The sequence below is a fragment of the Heterocephalus glaber genome, unplaced genomic scaffold (assembly GCF_053883595.1).
Source record: "Heterocephalus glaber isolate CG9 unplaced genomic scaffold, H.glaber_assembly_v1.0 deba00000470, whole genome shotgun sequence".
NCBI classification, from domain to species: Eukaryota; Metazoa; Chordata; class Mammalia; order Rodentia; family Bathyergidae; genus Heterocephalus; species Heterocephalus glaber.
In genome coordinates this window covers 15,576,442-15,592,832 of record NW_028258145.1, presented here as the reverse complement: position 1 = coordinate 15,592,832, position 16,391 = coordinate 15,576,442, and the positions used below count along the sequence as shown (strand labels likewise).

At 38.1% G+C, this 16,391-nt stretch overlaps 1 gene segment (V, D, J or C); it reads right to left on the bottom strand.

Annotated features, from left to right (window-relative positions):
- Nucleotides 1-16,391, bottom strand: part of LOC101714356 (immunoglobulin kappa variable 4-1-like) — a 411,261-nt gene that overhangs the window by 2,685 nt on the left and 392,185 nt on the right. The window contains 1 exon segment of the V gene segment in view: nucleotides 1,012-1,049. Within this exon segment, the coding sequence occupies nucleotides 1,012-1,049 (38 nt within the window).

The window sequence follows — 16,391 nt, the reverse complement described above, 5'->3', positions numbered from 1 at the left end:
TTTTTCCTACAAACCCACAGGCATTCTAAAAATGTAATTATTTACTTTCTTTTATTTAAAACAAGTTTCTTTGAAACTAAGCTTTTCTACCATTATAAGAGATCATTTCAACTTTACCTTAATGCAGAAATTAGATTTTTAAAAAGGAGTTATCTGTCAAGATCTTATTCTTATAGAATCTCTCATTTTGACCATTTATCACTCATTTTAGACTCTAAAAATGACACTGCTGATGATTCTTAATAAGCCTTCTTTCATACTGTAAACAGCTATACTTTTCTAACTTTTTACTGATTTTTTTATAGCATGCCATTACTTTTTAAAATTGTCTTTTAATATCAAAAGAGAAAATAGACTAAGAAATACATCTCTTAACTTTTCTATATCATTTATAATAAACAAAACACATTATTTGATAAAGCTCAGTAAAAATGAATTTGCTTTTGTTCTTTGTGGCTCCAAGAGCCCCCTTTCATCTTTACTATATAGATATTTTCCTTTTAGTCATTCAGTTTAGCCCAATTTAATCTTTTTGTCTCCAAATTCATTTTTGGAGCTGTGTTTGGCTTTTGGCACTGATAACAAACCTGAAGTGCTTTCATTTACTCATCTCCATAAAACTCCTACTTAAGCTTCTAAAAGTTAATATGACTGGCAATTTAGACCTAAATTTCAGAATGCAATACAGAAAAATTACTTACGCTTAATTGTCAGCCTTCTTCCACTGCTGAAGATGAGCCACAATATTAACTTACTGACTTTGCCCTCAACAAATCTTTTTTTGTTGCTAATCTCACTAGATTGATAAACAGAGAAAATCTGGCAATTTAGCTGCCCCTTCAACTGACTGACTCTGCTCTTCCTTGATAGAACAGATTTTTCAGCCCTTTCCTCATCTGATTTTTGGAAGAAATCCATTCTCTCCAGAATTGACTTCAACTTGTACCCCAAACATAAAAACCCCCAAATTTTACAACTCTATAAGAAAAAGGATTAGAAAAATGCACTTACGTTTGATTTCCAGCCTGGTCCCGCCACCGAATGTGAGTCACAGTGATGACTCTAACATTCACCTCTCAACAAAAACCTTCCTTCGAGGCTGGTCAGACCAAGCCAGCCAATTCAGAGAAAAACAGAGCCATTTCTTTCCCATTCTCCCTACTCATCTTATTCTCCTCACAAACCTAACAATCTATTTGTTCAGATTTTAAGTTGGCTACTTTCTGGTATTCCTCTACTTATTGTTGGATCACCAGGAATGGTTCATTTAACCAAAATAGTCACTAACTCACACAGATGTTACAACAGGATTAAAACTTCATGAATAATTGAGCAAAAAATGTACTTACGTTTGATTTCCAATCTGGTCCCTGAGCCGAAAGTGAATCACAGTGATTACTTTTAAGCTCTCCCTTTACAAAAACCCCCCTAGAAGGCAGCAAGCCCCTTTCTCCAACTAAGCTATTTTGCTTTAGAAATCACAAGAATTAGCCCCAGCCAGCCTCCTGCGGACTAATTGTCCCTCCTCAGTACCTAATCTGGGAATGAAATTTGTAACAACCCTGACATCGAACTAAGAAACAGAAAAAGGCAACGAAAAGCAAATCAATCAGACAGAAACAGCAAAGAATCAGTTGAAAAAGATACTTACGTTTGATTTCCACCTTGGTCCCTAGGCCGAAAGTATACACACAGTAGTTCCCCTTACTTCCCTCCTAACACAAAAACTGAGTTTCCCTTCCTACCATTGAGCAAGGCTGTGCCTGCAGCCGGCTATTATGCTCCCAGTAAATTTTTGAAACTATCACCTTAAAAAATTATTTGCACTAAACGACTGAATCTTGCTCTTTATAGAAAATGTACATTCAGTTCTCAAAGTTTGCTTACAGACTTCATTTTTTTCTGTGCCCTTGAGAGTGTCAGAACCTGGGTTCAGAGTCAGTTAAGAAATCACTTCATAGACACAGAGACCATGCAACACAGAGAATGAAGGAAAAAGAATTTGGATTCTACTTACGTTTGATTTCCAGCTTGGTCCCTCTGCCGAACGTCCACCACAGTGATGGCTCGCTACTGTCTCACTGAACAAAATCTCCTCTAACTGAAGAGGAACAGACCCTTGGCTCAGCTGCTAAAACTTAACCCCTTTTTCAAGCAGGTGTGGAAGGCTACAGGCTTCTCTGACAGTGAATGTTTGTTTTCTTAGGTGAGATCTAAAATACTATAAAATAATATATTTTTATGGATGATGGTTTCTTTCTTCAGCAACCTACCACAACTATACTACTTATTATTAATTCACTTAAAACACAGGTTGAATTTAAATTATAAAGACAACCAGGCAAATTAAAAAAATAACCTTTTCTTTATTCTTTCTCCTAGGGTGAGGGTAGCGGACTTTCACAAATGATAAAATTTATTTGGTTATAATTATGAAGTTCATTAGCTTCACTCAGATAATAATAAGTAAAGAATGTTTTCCTATTTGAACTTTTCCTTTGCTATGAATTGTTTCAAAAAAGGCAGATAAAGTATATATCAAATCATTGCTCCTATCTTTGCAGTGTATTTTGGAATTGAGTTATGGATTACATGTGGAGCAAGAATGAAGAACAACAGCAGATAAAAGTAGACTTTACTTGAAGGATTGGTCTATTGTCACAGGACAGGTAGAGCTTAGGTCTTACTGAGCTGAACTGTGGGTGCAGTGTCTTTGGAGCTACCATGGAATGATGGCGTGCCATGGCCTTCCTATAGTAACTTCATCAAAAATACTGAAGATCTTGTTTTGCTGTGAGTCCAGCTTCATTGATTACATCTTGTTTCCTTCTTAACCTTCAATTTCCATCCCTTTCCACACATTGTTCCCACCAAGGTAAACTCCTTACAGTTCTACCCTGGCCTCTAGCTTTAACAAAACATTTCCTTGGCTTGGAAACATTTTTGCTCACCTGGGCTAAATTGTAATCAGCTAATTGTCTTTCAAGATGCAGTTCAACAGAGACTTTCTCTTATATTATCCCTAAGTAGGTGACTTGATTTTGCAGACTACAGAGACAAGGTCAGTAGGTCTAGAGCACTTAATGGCTCTGACCTGCTGTCAGAGTCTGTCTTCCCTACTGGACTGTAAGCTGTTTGCAGTTTCATTTGCCTTTTATTTGGGAGGCCCAGTCCAGTATCTTCACTTGGAAAATGTGCAACAGATATTTTCAGAATAAATGAAAAAATGAATAATTAAAAATCAAAATAGACCAGAGGTGATAAATTATAATAGGCTAAAGATTGATAGTGACCATTACATTAGTAAATTTTGCAAGAGAAACTGTAAATGTAATTGCAAAGATTAGAGGTGGGTATGTTCGACTCTGTCATTGGGAGCTTTGCTAGTTGGTTTGAGTAGCAGAATCAGAGATAGGTCCCACCAGAAGATGGTGAAAAAGAGGAGGTAGAGAGGATGAGGTAGAGAGAAGGGAGAATTTAATAAGTGGAAATTAAGTGTGCAAAACAGCTGATGAAGAACACAGGCAACATGGATCCTAAAGAGGACAGAAGGTGATTTTCTCTGCAGAGATATAAGCAATATCAATCATAAAGGTTGACATTTACTGAGCACTTACAAAGTGCCAGACATTGTACATGGATCACCTTATTTAATTATCCCCAAGTCCCTATGAATTAGAAATTAAGATTATCCTCTATTTTGTAGTGAGAAAACTTGGGTGCAGAAAGTTAAAGTAACTGGCTTATAACAGTAAATGGCAGAGCTGGGAACTGATACTGGGAGTAAAGTCCCACCATTCTTTTTTTATTTTTTTGGTATCAGGGATCGATCTTGGGACCTCTCGCTTGTGAGGCAGGTGACAGAACCACTGAGCTAAATCCCTGCCCCAGGAGTAAAGTCATGTAATGGAAGCAACAAGCATGGCAGAGAATTCTAGGTGGAGGAAACACTCCTTAGACCATCCTAGGGTTGGAGATGAGTTGAATAAGTGCCCAGATGTACATATAAGAGTGTGCATTAAAGAGCTATTTAAGAAGTGAAAAAAGGGAAAATAACTAAAATCTTTATCAACATGAGTTTGGGTTTGCTGATTTTGATAAAGCTTTACAATGATGCCCAAAGCAGCCAATAAGAGAAGTAGGCTTCTGCATAGTCACAGGAAAGAGTTAAAATGCTGTATATCAAGTGTGATGATCCATTGAGACAGATTATGTGGGTGTATAAATACAGATTCTTTCTTAAAGCCTACACTAACTGTGCTTAGCAATTATTTCCTGGGATTGCAGAGGAGAAGTATCAACACTTCCTCTTTCTATTGTTTGTATAGTGTAAACTATTTGATTTTAAAAGGTCAGATTAGACTAATTTTAGGGTCTTCAGAAAAAAATTGTGTACCATTGAAAAATGGTAAATTTTGGCATTGATAACATTCACAATAGTCACCTGCAATGTATAAATGTAATTTTAAAATGATATATACACATTCATGAGATTTTTCTTTATGTCAATTAAACCTTTTTGTAAAATCTTTAAGCAGGGAGCAACAAGGGTAAAATGATCTCTGGTTCTGTGTAGGAGATAATCTTTTATACCTGGGGCTAGAACATTGGAATGGGAAAGGTGAGCTGGCTGTATGAGGGATATGTTTATTAAGTGAGTAATTTGGAGATCTGAGATAAACAGTGTGAGCAGATGACTATTGTTAAGGAGTCTTAGGATACACACAGTAATGACTGATAGGAATGGGGGTGGTGGTGTTTGTTGTAACATAAAATAGATTGCTGAAAAGTGGTTGAAATCCTTAGTATGTACAGGGTTACTGGAAGGCAAAGGATGTCTCAGAAGCATTTGAAGCTCTGCCAGGGTCTATGATTCTATAAAGTGTCCCTGATGGACATTGATAAGATTGGTTTATTGTGTTGTTATTGGTTTAAAGTGTCAATAAGACAGTCTGGGGAGTTCTTAGATTCAAATCATACGAATGATAGAAATCAATTAGGGGAAGCTTCCCAACAAACTCATCACTGAAGCTGCTTCCCATTTGACTCCCCAGAAATCAGGTTCTCAGAATAAACTGTACACTGCTTGTGGAGGGAAGAGAGAACCTAAGTGCACATTTATAAATCATACTGAATGCTTTTGTTAAGCTATCTTAGCAATGTTCCTTGGGTCTAACATTTCCAGAAACACTATTTTTAGTTTTTATTTGCCAATTAACCAACCTGGTTTTTTTTGGGGGGGGTTGCTCTCACATCAGTAACATGCAAGGAATCATTCATTCATGTCAGAGACATAATGGCATGGTTTGAGGGATGGTGTCTTCCCTACCTGGCTTGGAAACATTTGTATCTGATATCCATCTTGAAGTCTGTAGTTTAATATTCTATTTCCAGCCTACCGATCACAGTAGAGTCCAAGGTAGGTGACTCTTTGTTTCAGGTGGACTTCTTGGATTGTGACACTGTTGTTTCTGTTGTATCTCATCTGATACCACATGAGGAGAGGAGAAAACTGTAGTCCACATTCAGTGATGCTGAGAACCAGATCAGTGTCTTCCAGATAGAGTGTCATGAAAGGCTATCTGTCCTGGGTCCCCAAGGAGTGAGGCTGGCCCTATTGTTCAAGAAGGAAGAAGCCAAAAGAGGTCACTTGATAAAGACGTGGCTCTTTGCTTCTTCATAACTGTTTCCACTCATCCCCAAAGAAAAGCATGCTAGTAGAAGCAAAGTCCTTTTACAGCCTGTGCAAATGCATGTGCCATAAACATGACCTGAGATTCTGGTCACACTCTGGAAGAGGCAGGTGCTCTGCATTAAAGCTGCAGATATTTTTCTGCTTCCTTGAAAGAAAGAGACAACAGCCACTGGGTCAGGGTTGACTATGCTTGAAGATTTACATATTGGGTGCTGTGGTTTCTGACTTATTAGTGACCAGGCAAGCCCTTCTAGCGCTGCTTTTGAGCTCCTTCTCTCCTCCACTTTCCTGTGACATATTATGTGTGGCTGTTTTTACCATCCTAATTTTGTCCCAGGTTGATGTGAGCTAGCATATATGTCTTGGATAGCTCCTTGGATAGAATATTGGATGGGAGTGTGGTGGGTGAGGTAGGCTGGCTTGGAGATGCTGTGTGTAAGCCTACAAAATCATCATATTGGCAGTGTCTGTTGTGATCTGTTTTTTAAAATACCAGTTGCATTGCTATGGGTTTTTCCTTTTTTGGTAAGACTAGCTAAGGATTTGCCTATTTTGTTTATTCTTTTGAAAAACCAGCTCGTTGATTCATTGTTTTTTGGTATTATTTCTTAAGTCTCAATTTCATTAATGTCTGCTCTGACCTTAATAATATCCTTCCTTGCACGGTACTAGCTTTGAATTTGGATTGTTCTTGTTTTTCTAGAACCTGAAGTGCATTATTAAGTTATTTACTTCAGCTTTCTCTGTTTTTTTAAATTTATTTAAATGTGGGCATTCACAGCTATAAACTTCCCTTTTAGGACTGCTTTCATTGTGTCTGGTAGATTCTAGTATGTTGTATTGGCATTATTGTTTGATTCTAGGAACTGTCTAATTTCTTTCTTGATTTCTTCTATGATCCATTGATTATTCAAGAGTGTATTGTTTAATTTCCATGTGTTTGCATAATTCCTCTGGTTTCTTTTGTCACTGACTTCTAGTTTCATTGCATTATGATTTGATAATATGCATGGAATAATATTGATTCTTTTTGTATTTATTTAAGCATGCTGTATGGGCTAGTATGTCGTCTCTTTTGGAGAAAGTTCCATGTGCTGTTGAAGAGAATATATATTCTGTTGTTGTTCGGTAGAACCCTCTGTAGATATCTATTAATTTCATTTGTTCAAAGAGTGATTCATCTCTTATTTTTTTGTTGACTTTTTTGTCTAGTTGATTTGTCTATTTGTAGTAGTGGCGTACCTTGGTCCCCCACTATAATTATGTTGATGTTAATTTGATCTTTTATGTTCAGTAGTTTGTTTTTTTTAATTACTTAAATTCTTTTATTGGTACATTTTAGGTATACAACACATTTACATTTCTCATTGGGAACTTGTACCTTTATGTGATGCATCTTGGTTCTTATTTTTTTCCCATTCCTAGCCCTCCCTTCTCCCCCTCCACCCTTCCCTATTTACAAAGACTTTGTTTCCATTTTTCCCATTTCTCATCATTTTTCCTTTCCCTTCTTTCCTTTCCCCTGCCCCTCCCACTACCCCTACCCCTAATGACATTCATCATTGGAAATTTGCACCTTTACATAATCTCTCTTGGTTCTTATTTTTCACCCTTGCCCAGCCCTCCCTTCAACCCCTCCATCCCTCCCTAATTACAAAGATTTTGTTTCCATTTTCTCATATTAATTCCATTCCCTTCTTTACTTTCCCCTACCCCTCCCACTTCCCCTTCCCCTTTGCCCCTTTTCTTCCTATTTCACATCAGTAGTGTTTGTTTTATAAAGTTGGGAGTATCAGTATTTAGTGCATATATATTTACAATTGTTATCTCTTCCTGTTGATTTAGTCCCTTTATCAATATGTAGTGACCTTCTTTGTCTCTTCCAATCAGTTTTGGTTTGAAGTCCACTTTGTTTGAAAATAGGATAGCTACTCTTACTTATTTTTTGGGTTTCATTTCATGAAATATAGTTTTCCATTATTTGACCTTTGATCTATGAATTTCATTTTGGATTAAATTGTGTTTCTTATATATAGAATACTATGGATTATTATTTTTTTCATTAAGTTTATTGGTAGATTTTAGGTATACAATACAGTTAGATTCATCAACTTACACCTTTACATGATATATCTTGGTTCTTATTTTTTTCCCATTCCTCTACCCTCCCTTCAACCCCTCCACCCGTCCCTATTTACAGAGATTTTGTTTCCATTTTTTCCTTTTCTCATATTTTTTCCTTTCCCTTCTTTTCTTTCTCCTACTCCTCCCACTTCCCCATGGAGTATTGTTTTTTGATCTAATCAGTTTCTGTCTTTTGATTGACTAATTAAGACCATTCACAGTGAGAGTTATTACAGAAAGTTATTCACTTATTCTTGTCATGGCATTATTTCACCCTTGCTCCCCATTCTGCATAGCTGCTCACCCTACCTGGTATATTAATTCCATTAGACTTTTTTGGCACTGTTGGCTTTGTTGTCTCTTTCTAGGATATCCTTCAGGAGCTTTTGCAATGCTGGTTTGGTGGTCATGAATTTTTAAAGGTGCTCCATCAATTTTGAAAAATAGTTTGGCAGGATATATTAGTTTAGGTTGGAAGTTATTTCTTTTAGGGCTTGAAATAGATTACTCCAAGTTCTACTGTCCTTTATGGTTTGTGTTGAGAAATCTGGAGTAATTCTAATGGGTTAATCTTTATAAATGATTTGTTACTTTAACAGCTTTTAAGGTTCTATTCTTGTGGGTGGACTTTGGGGCTTTTGACTCTAATATGTCATGGAAAAAGTTCTTTTCTGATCATGACTATGTGGAGTTCTATATGCCCCACCTATCTGTATGTTAAATTCTTTTTCTGTACTTGGAAAAGTTTTTGCTATGATTTCTGCAAACAGAATTTTTTATGCCATTCATGTTGTCTTCTGATTTGTCATTAACTCCAGATAATCACTGATTATTCTTTGCATCATCTAGCAGCTGTTCAATCCATTTTTTACATTCTCTTGTTGTTTTTAAGGTATCTCTGAATATACAGTCACCTGCATCAGCCCTATTTTGCATTCTGACACTATCCTCATGTTGCTTATTAGCTCACTACCTTTTTTGGGGCATTTTCTGTAAGCTCACTGATCATTGTATTAAGTCCATTGTCTGTTTTGTTATATCCTCTTTGAGCTCACCCAAAAAGTGTTTTTTTTTTGTCTCTTATTTTATCATTTCATATAATTTAGCTGCTTGGCTTTTGATGTCCTCCCTATCAATGTCCCATGGCTCAGCTTTCAGGGAGTTGAGAGTTTCTGGAGACATTTTTGTTACCTTATTTTTTCATCTTTCTATTGGTGTGTTTGTGTGTGTGTGTGTGTGTGTGTATGTGTCTGTGTGCATGTGTGTGCACTGAAGGTTGTGGGTCGGGTATATTGGGAAAACTTAGTTATTAGTATGGAGATCTTTTAGTGTCAGCTTTCTAGTGATGCATGCCCAGCCTGGCTAAATATGGGCCTTTACCTCTGACCCAAGAGCAAATCAGCTCTGTTAATTTGGGGAGAGGAAGGTGCACTGTAATTTGTATCACACCTAGTTCTCTGGAACTAAATCACAGCCTTGTTGATGACAAAAAGACAAACCCAGATATTGGCATACAACAAATGCCAACTAATAGTAACAAATATGCCATCTCGGCAATAACAAAATCAGCAACAATAATAAAGTCAAAAGCAAATTGGATACTGATATACGTAAGAACCAATAAAAGCTATCATTGTACCAGGCTTAAAAATAGAAGAGATCTGTAATTATAATATAGAGTTAAAGATAAAGGAAATATGTTTGTTTTTTCCAGTACCAAGGATTGAACTCAGGACCTTGCACATATGAGGCAGGCACAGAACCACTGAGCTAAATCCCCAGCCAAGCAAATATTGATTTACAGTAAATATGTACTAAATGCACCAACTGTACCACTATTAACAATATAAATGAATTCAACAATTACAGCATAGAGTTAACTAAATACCTAAAGATGAACAAAGCTTAATTATAATGCTAGTAAAGGTGGAGGGGGTGGGAAAATGAAGTAAAATTTGAAGAATAAAGAAAGAAAAATTAGGAGAGAAAAGTGAAATAAAAGATTCTATTAAGGAGTAAAGTAAAATTAATAGAATTAGGTAAAAGTAACAGAAAGAAAAACAAAAGAAAAGAAAAAATAGAGGAAAATAAGTAAATAAATAGGAAAAAACTTCAACCCCCCAAAAAAATTAATAAAAAAAAAAGAAATGAGTGCCCCCCCAAAATCATCTGTGTTTTTGAATAGTGGTTTCTTTCCAGGGTCTGCAATATTGGAATCCACCAGATATGAAGGAGGGATAGGGAGCCACTACTGAGACCTATATTGTTTCCACACTGATGTTTCCATGTGTGAACACCAAATCCTGCCCTGCCTTTCCTGCTGGGTGTGGCTGGTCAATGGTGTCTGCCCTAAGGCTATGTTCATTTTTGCCCCTCCCACTTTCTGTGTCCCTCAGTGCTCCCCAGGACTTGGCTTTCCTTGCCTAGCTTTAAGGTTCGTGGGTTTGTGAGGTGCTCCCCCTGCTGCAAAGACTCCTCTGTATATCCTAGGCTGTGGCAACTGTACAGCCTGAGGTATATTTCTGATTATGTTGGCAAATGAAGAAAATAAACAGTTCAGTGAGCTGTGCTGGATTTAGGCAGTGGGGCAGCAGGGGAAGGGTGTCAATCAGTCCACTGGACTTAATACCAGCACTCTCAGACCCAGCCCCTTCTGAATGCCGTATATGACCAGTGTGACTTCTCAATTTGGAAGATGGGTCCTCTGTGTCCTTCCTAGACTGAGCTTAAACCTCTCAGGGGGTCTCTGTCTAGCTCAGACACTCTCTATGACTATCTTTTGTGGCCCCAGTGATATAGGGATGATATAAGGACCTCCAAATAATCCAAATAATACAAGGGAAATATTGTAACTCCCAACCTGCTAGATGTATGATACGAGTTCGTGTTCTCTAAAATTGAAAAATGAATTCTAAGGAACAACAGAGATTAAGAGTAAGAAGTATTTATTGAGGGAAAGATAGCTTCTAAGAAAGACAGACGGTATCCCGAGTGGGTGGCTGGGGATCTCCTCAAGGCAGTTTTGTAGAGCAAACTCACAAGGTGAGAATGAAATCATGAGGAGAGTATAAAACTATAGTCTACTAATACAAGTATAGTCACTTAGGTAACATTGATCTAATGGAAAATCACAAGGTGGGTATAAAGTGGGACAAAATTGGTCAACCAATAAGATTACAAGGGTAATCACTTAGGTAATATTGATCTAATGGAGAACCAAATCACATAGCAAGTGTACATTCCTGGAAAGGATGGGCCAGGGAGGTTTATCATTATTGCTCATCCCTCTAGGAAGTATGTAGGAATAGTCATTTCGTTTATCCTGAGGCCTGACCTTCAACATATGCACCTCTAATCATAGTTATAATGTGGTCCTATCTTCTGCTCTGACTTCTTCCAGGGCCTAGCCCTGTCTGATTGCCTACCGAGTGATCAGACCCTCAGTTGCCTGCTCAGGAGGTATGGCGGTGCAGGATAAAGAAAGACAGGGATAAATTTGCAGGTACAGGGGGACTGGGAGGTCACTGCCTCAGGCTGGGCAAAAGACAAGGCCCCTTTAGCTTGGCCCCCTTTCATTAGCCAGTGAGAAGCACAGGGGGAGTGTAGTGTATTTTTCCTGGAATAGAGACTGCAGTAAGAAGGAGGTAGTAGAATGAGGAACAAGTTTAGATCTTCATCACAAAAGAAACAAGTTAAGATCTTTCCCTATATTGGGGTACTTGCTTCCTTTGTGCTATCTTCAGTAGATGTTATCTTGCCTCGGTAGTGCTGGGATTACATTCTAACTAGCCAGGAAGCCTGTAGCCTTCCACAAAGACTTCCTTATTCCTGAAGCAAGTCAGCATCTGCCTCATGACTGCATGACTGCCGGGCCTGTAGTTTGACCCCCATCAATCTATACTTATCATGGCTGGTCTACAATAGTTCTTCTCTTTTGTTTTTGTAGTGCCAGAAGTTCAAACAGCATGACTTGAGGCTGAATGGCATCTAGGCATTGTCTAGTTTGGCTTCTCTTGTGGCAGACTATAAGTAAAAGTATGAGACAGAAACATATTAATATAACAATCCAGTTTAAAATCCAAAATAGTAAAGACCCAGTCCAAAAATGGGCATCTGAAATGAATAGACATTTCTCAAAGAAGTAGAAATAACACATAAACATATGAAAAAATGTTCAATATCGCTGGTCATTCGGGAGATGCAAATGACAGCAATGCTGAGATTCCACCTCATCCCAGAAAGAATGGCTGCTATCAAGAAATCAACCAATAACAAATGCTGGTGAGGCTGTGGGGAAAGAGGAACCCAGCTCCACTGCTGTTGGGAGTGCAGACTGGTGCAACCACTGTGGAACTCAGTATGGAGATATACCTCTAAGAACTACGACTGGAAGTCCCATTTGACCCAGCTGTTTCTCTGCTGGGTATCCTCCCAAAGAATTAAAAGAATCATACCACAGTGATATATGTGCACCCATATTCATAGCAGCACAATTTATAACAGCTAAAGCTTGAAAGCAGCCCAATTGGGCATCAACTGGAGACTGGATAAAGAAGATGTGGTTTTTAAATAAAATAGAGTACTACTTAGCGACAAAGAATGAGAAATTAGAGACATTTATAGCTAAATGGATGCACATTGAGGTAATACTCTTAAGTGAAATAAATATAACACACGTGTAAATACTGAATAGTTTCTCTAGTGTGAGAAACTGAAAGTGTAAATAAGGACTAAAAGGTATAATAGATAATGTGAAATAGGAAGAAAAGGGGCAAAGGGGAAGGGGAAGTGGGAGGGGTAGGGGAAAGTAAAGAAGGGAATGGAATTAATATGAGAAAATGAAAAAAAGGAAAGAAAGTCTTTGTAAATAGGGAGGGATGGAGGGGTTGAAGGGAGGGCAGGGGAAGGGGGAAAAATAAGAACCAAGAGAGATTATGTAAAGTTGCAAATTTCCAATGATGAATGTCATTATATTGTATACCTAAAATGTACAAATAAAATTAATTTTAAAAAATCCAAAATGGGCTTTAAGATAGCTCCATGGATTAAGCTGATTAAGAGTATTGGCAAATTAATTCCAAGCCTTAATTTGAGTATAAAATTTTTGACTCTGTTGAGACATAGAAAATACCTCCTTCTGCAGAGCTTCTAAATCCAGTTATGTTTTGATGCATGGCTCCTTGGATATGCCTTTTTATGTGTTCCCATGAATGAGCCGATTGATAATAAGGCAAGGGAATTATACAAAATTGAGTAATATTAAAATGACATTTGAGGCCTTGTTGTAATTGCAGGCTCCTATCTGGTCACCCATTCACATTACAGTGGATTTTAGAACACTAATTTGAGATTGCAACTTTGTATCAATAGAATGCTGTGTTTTCCAGACTTCATCTGCAATTTTCATTGAATCATCTATAAAATGAGCTGTTTGAATAGAATGAGTGAGAACAGAGGAAATAGCTACACTGGAGATCAATAGCACCAATGTAGGTATTCCTGCAACAATTAAAGCCATCATTCTCTTTGTCCCATGTACAAGGTGGTCAATTAGAGCTTGTATGGCATGTATCACAGGAGTGTTGGACCAAGGCTTGGTAAGATTAACTAGCATCCATACTCCAGGCATGTGTCCCAGGACTAATAAGATTTTGTTTACTAAGGTCCCCGTTGGCACACAATGACTTAGAGTGCATTCTTTACAAGTAAATGAGGTCAAATTCCATTCTGCAGTGCCTTAAGGACAACATATGGGATATATGCACATATGGAAAACTTAGTTGTCTTATTCTTTTCAAGAAAAATAGTGGTATCTGAGGAGGGTATAATTATATGCCCTCTTTATATTTCCCCTATATAATAAGGTAAGGCTAGTTTCTAAATTATCTTCTGTATAGGCCCAGGCTTGCCATTAATAATAGCTTGTGGCACAGGGGGGCTAAAACCTGTTCCTCTCCATTCCAATTGTCTCTCTGGCAGGATTTGTCTACCTGAAGCATTAATTTGTTTCCATGATATTTCATGCTGTTCTGAGTTGATATTTGTCCTTCCTGTCATATTTCTCTGGGGGACCCAATCAATAAACTCAAATTGACCCATATACATTTTTGACCCCTTTTTCCTTTACAAGCAATCTATGGCAGGGAAGAATTTTCATATGAATCCCCCTAATCTGTAGTAGTTACACATGGAGACACATTAGGGGCAGAGGAATCAATCCATTCCCCAGATATATTAATTGAGCCCAATCCTAAAAAGATAAACTGCTCTTTATCATGTGCCATCCAGAATTAAGGATGAGCTGGAAGACAAAAATTAGATTGTAAGGTTCTATATTCAACACACAGGGGTGGGTATGTGAAATGAGAGGTATAATTTAAAGTGGCTTTAGAACTAATATTTTCAGAGGCCATGAAAGGACTGGGTGCCCAATCCAATTGATCATGATAAATCTCGGGAGGGAAAGCTGCCCATATGATGGGTCAGAGTAAAGGAGGGTTGGGTACCTAAGCCCAGAATTGGTTTCCTGCAATTGGTGTTATACAAACAGTATAGGCTGTGATGACCATCATAGCAACAAACATATTCTCAGGGGTTGGCGGGAGGCCTTGTTGCATTACCATTGTGTGAGACTCCTGTGTTGTTCTCTTCAGTTGTCCCCATGTCATGGGTTTTGCAGCCTGTGTGGATCTTAGTACTTGTGGTGTTGAGCTCTCCTCTAGGGTCGTCCCTGAGAATGTTTGCACTGGAGGGTCAGATGGGAACAGGCTCCACCATGGGGTTGGTATGTTCCTTTCTCCATGGTTGCACGTTCCAGGAGGGCAGCCAGAATGGCATTCCATTGTCTTTTAATGCACAGTATACCCTCATCCCCACATTATTAGCTCACATTATTAATTTTGTAGGGCCTTCCCACATACCTGTTTGGGTATCTTTCACAGGACCTGTGCGTGAGGAGTGCCTGTAGGTGAGTCTTTTTGTCAGTGGAGTTCTGAAGGAGTGTATTTGTTTTCTACAAGCAGATTCAAAAAATTTAAAACTAGCAAGATCTAACTGGGCTTGTGGAAGCAAATGTATTTCCCCTTTCTGTTTTTTTTTTGTGTGTGTGTACTGGGGATCGAACTTGGTTCCTTGCGCTTGCGCAGCAGGTGGAAAAACCACTGAGCTAAATCTCCAGCCCTTTCTGTTTGTGTTTTTAAGGAGAGGTGGGTATGTTCTACTATTGCTTGGCCTTGAGAATTATAAGGAATGCTCATAACATGTTTAATATGCCAGAGTTTTAAAAAAGAAGATAAATCCTTACTTAACATATGAGGGACCATTATCTGTCTTTATGGTTTGTGGAACTCCCATGGCAGTGAAAGCAGACAGACAGTGTTGTTGAACATGTCCTACATTTTCACCTTCGTGGCATGTGGCATGAATCATATGAGAATAAGTATCTATAGATACATGGACATGTTATAATTGTGCAAATGATGAAATATGAATAACATCCATTTGCCAAATTTCATTTTGTTTAAGCCCCTTAGGGTTACATCCTTCAGGACAGATAGGATGTGGGATGTGCTGACAAGTAGTACAGGAGAAGGCAATTCTTCTAGCTTGTGAATGGGATAACTGAAATTGTTTTGTTAAGGCTTTACTGTTTTGGTGATGGTACAAATGTGATTGTCATGTCAAATCAAAAGGAGTAACATAGGCTACCAAAGGATCAGCCTACTGATTACCATATGCTAAGGGTCTGGGTAGATTAGAGTGTGATCTAATATGCCTGATAAAAAAGGAAGCAGAGTGATTTTGACTTGCCCATTGTAACCTGGGAAATAAACTAAATATTGAGGGATCTGAGGTGGCCCACAAGGTGGTGCTCTCTAGCTGTTGAATAAGAAATATGGGATAAGCTGAATCATCGATAATATTTACAGGAGCCAGCCTAGTAAGCTTTATAATATATAAAATAACAATTATTTCTGATTTTTGGGCCAAGAGTCCAGGGGTTAAAATAACATGTTGAAAGTCCTTATCTCAGACAGCCTTCAAAATGCTGACACAAGGTGGGGCTGTTCATCATTCCCTGAGGCAAGACTGTTCATTGATACCTGCTCATAAATTCTTCCTTTGCTGAATTAAGTAACTTATAGTGGCTTGGCGTTACTTTGAAATTTTTTTCCTAAACCAAAACCTGATTGTTTAGAGGGAGAAGTATCAATTGAGCAACATAATCACCTGGTTCAAAAACCCAAATGTCCATAGAATAAGCAACAGTTTGAATTTCTTCCTCATAATCAGAATCATTTACTCCAGGCATTATAGTTATACCTTGTAAATTTAGACTAACTTTTCCTATAATTAATCCTACAGTGACCCAAGGTGGTGGACCCCAGAGTCCAGTGGGTATTTTTTTTTTTTCTGGTACTGGGGATCAAACTCAGGACCTTGTGCTTGCGAGGCAGGTGTGGCACCACTGAGCTAAATCCCCAGCCCCATCCAGTAGATATTTTAATGGGTTAGTCTCCTCTTACAAGGGTCATCTTTTGGGCTGCAGAGAGATCTAGTGCTGTGCTTCCTG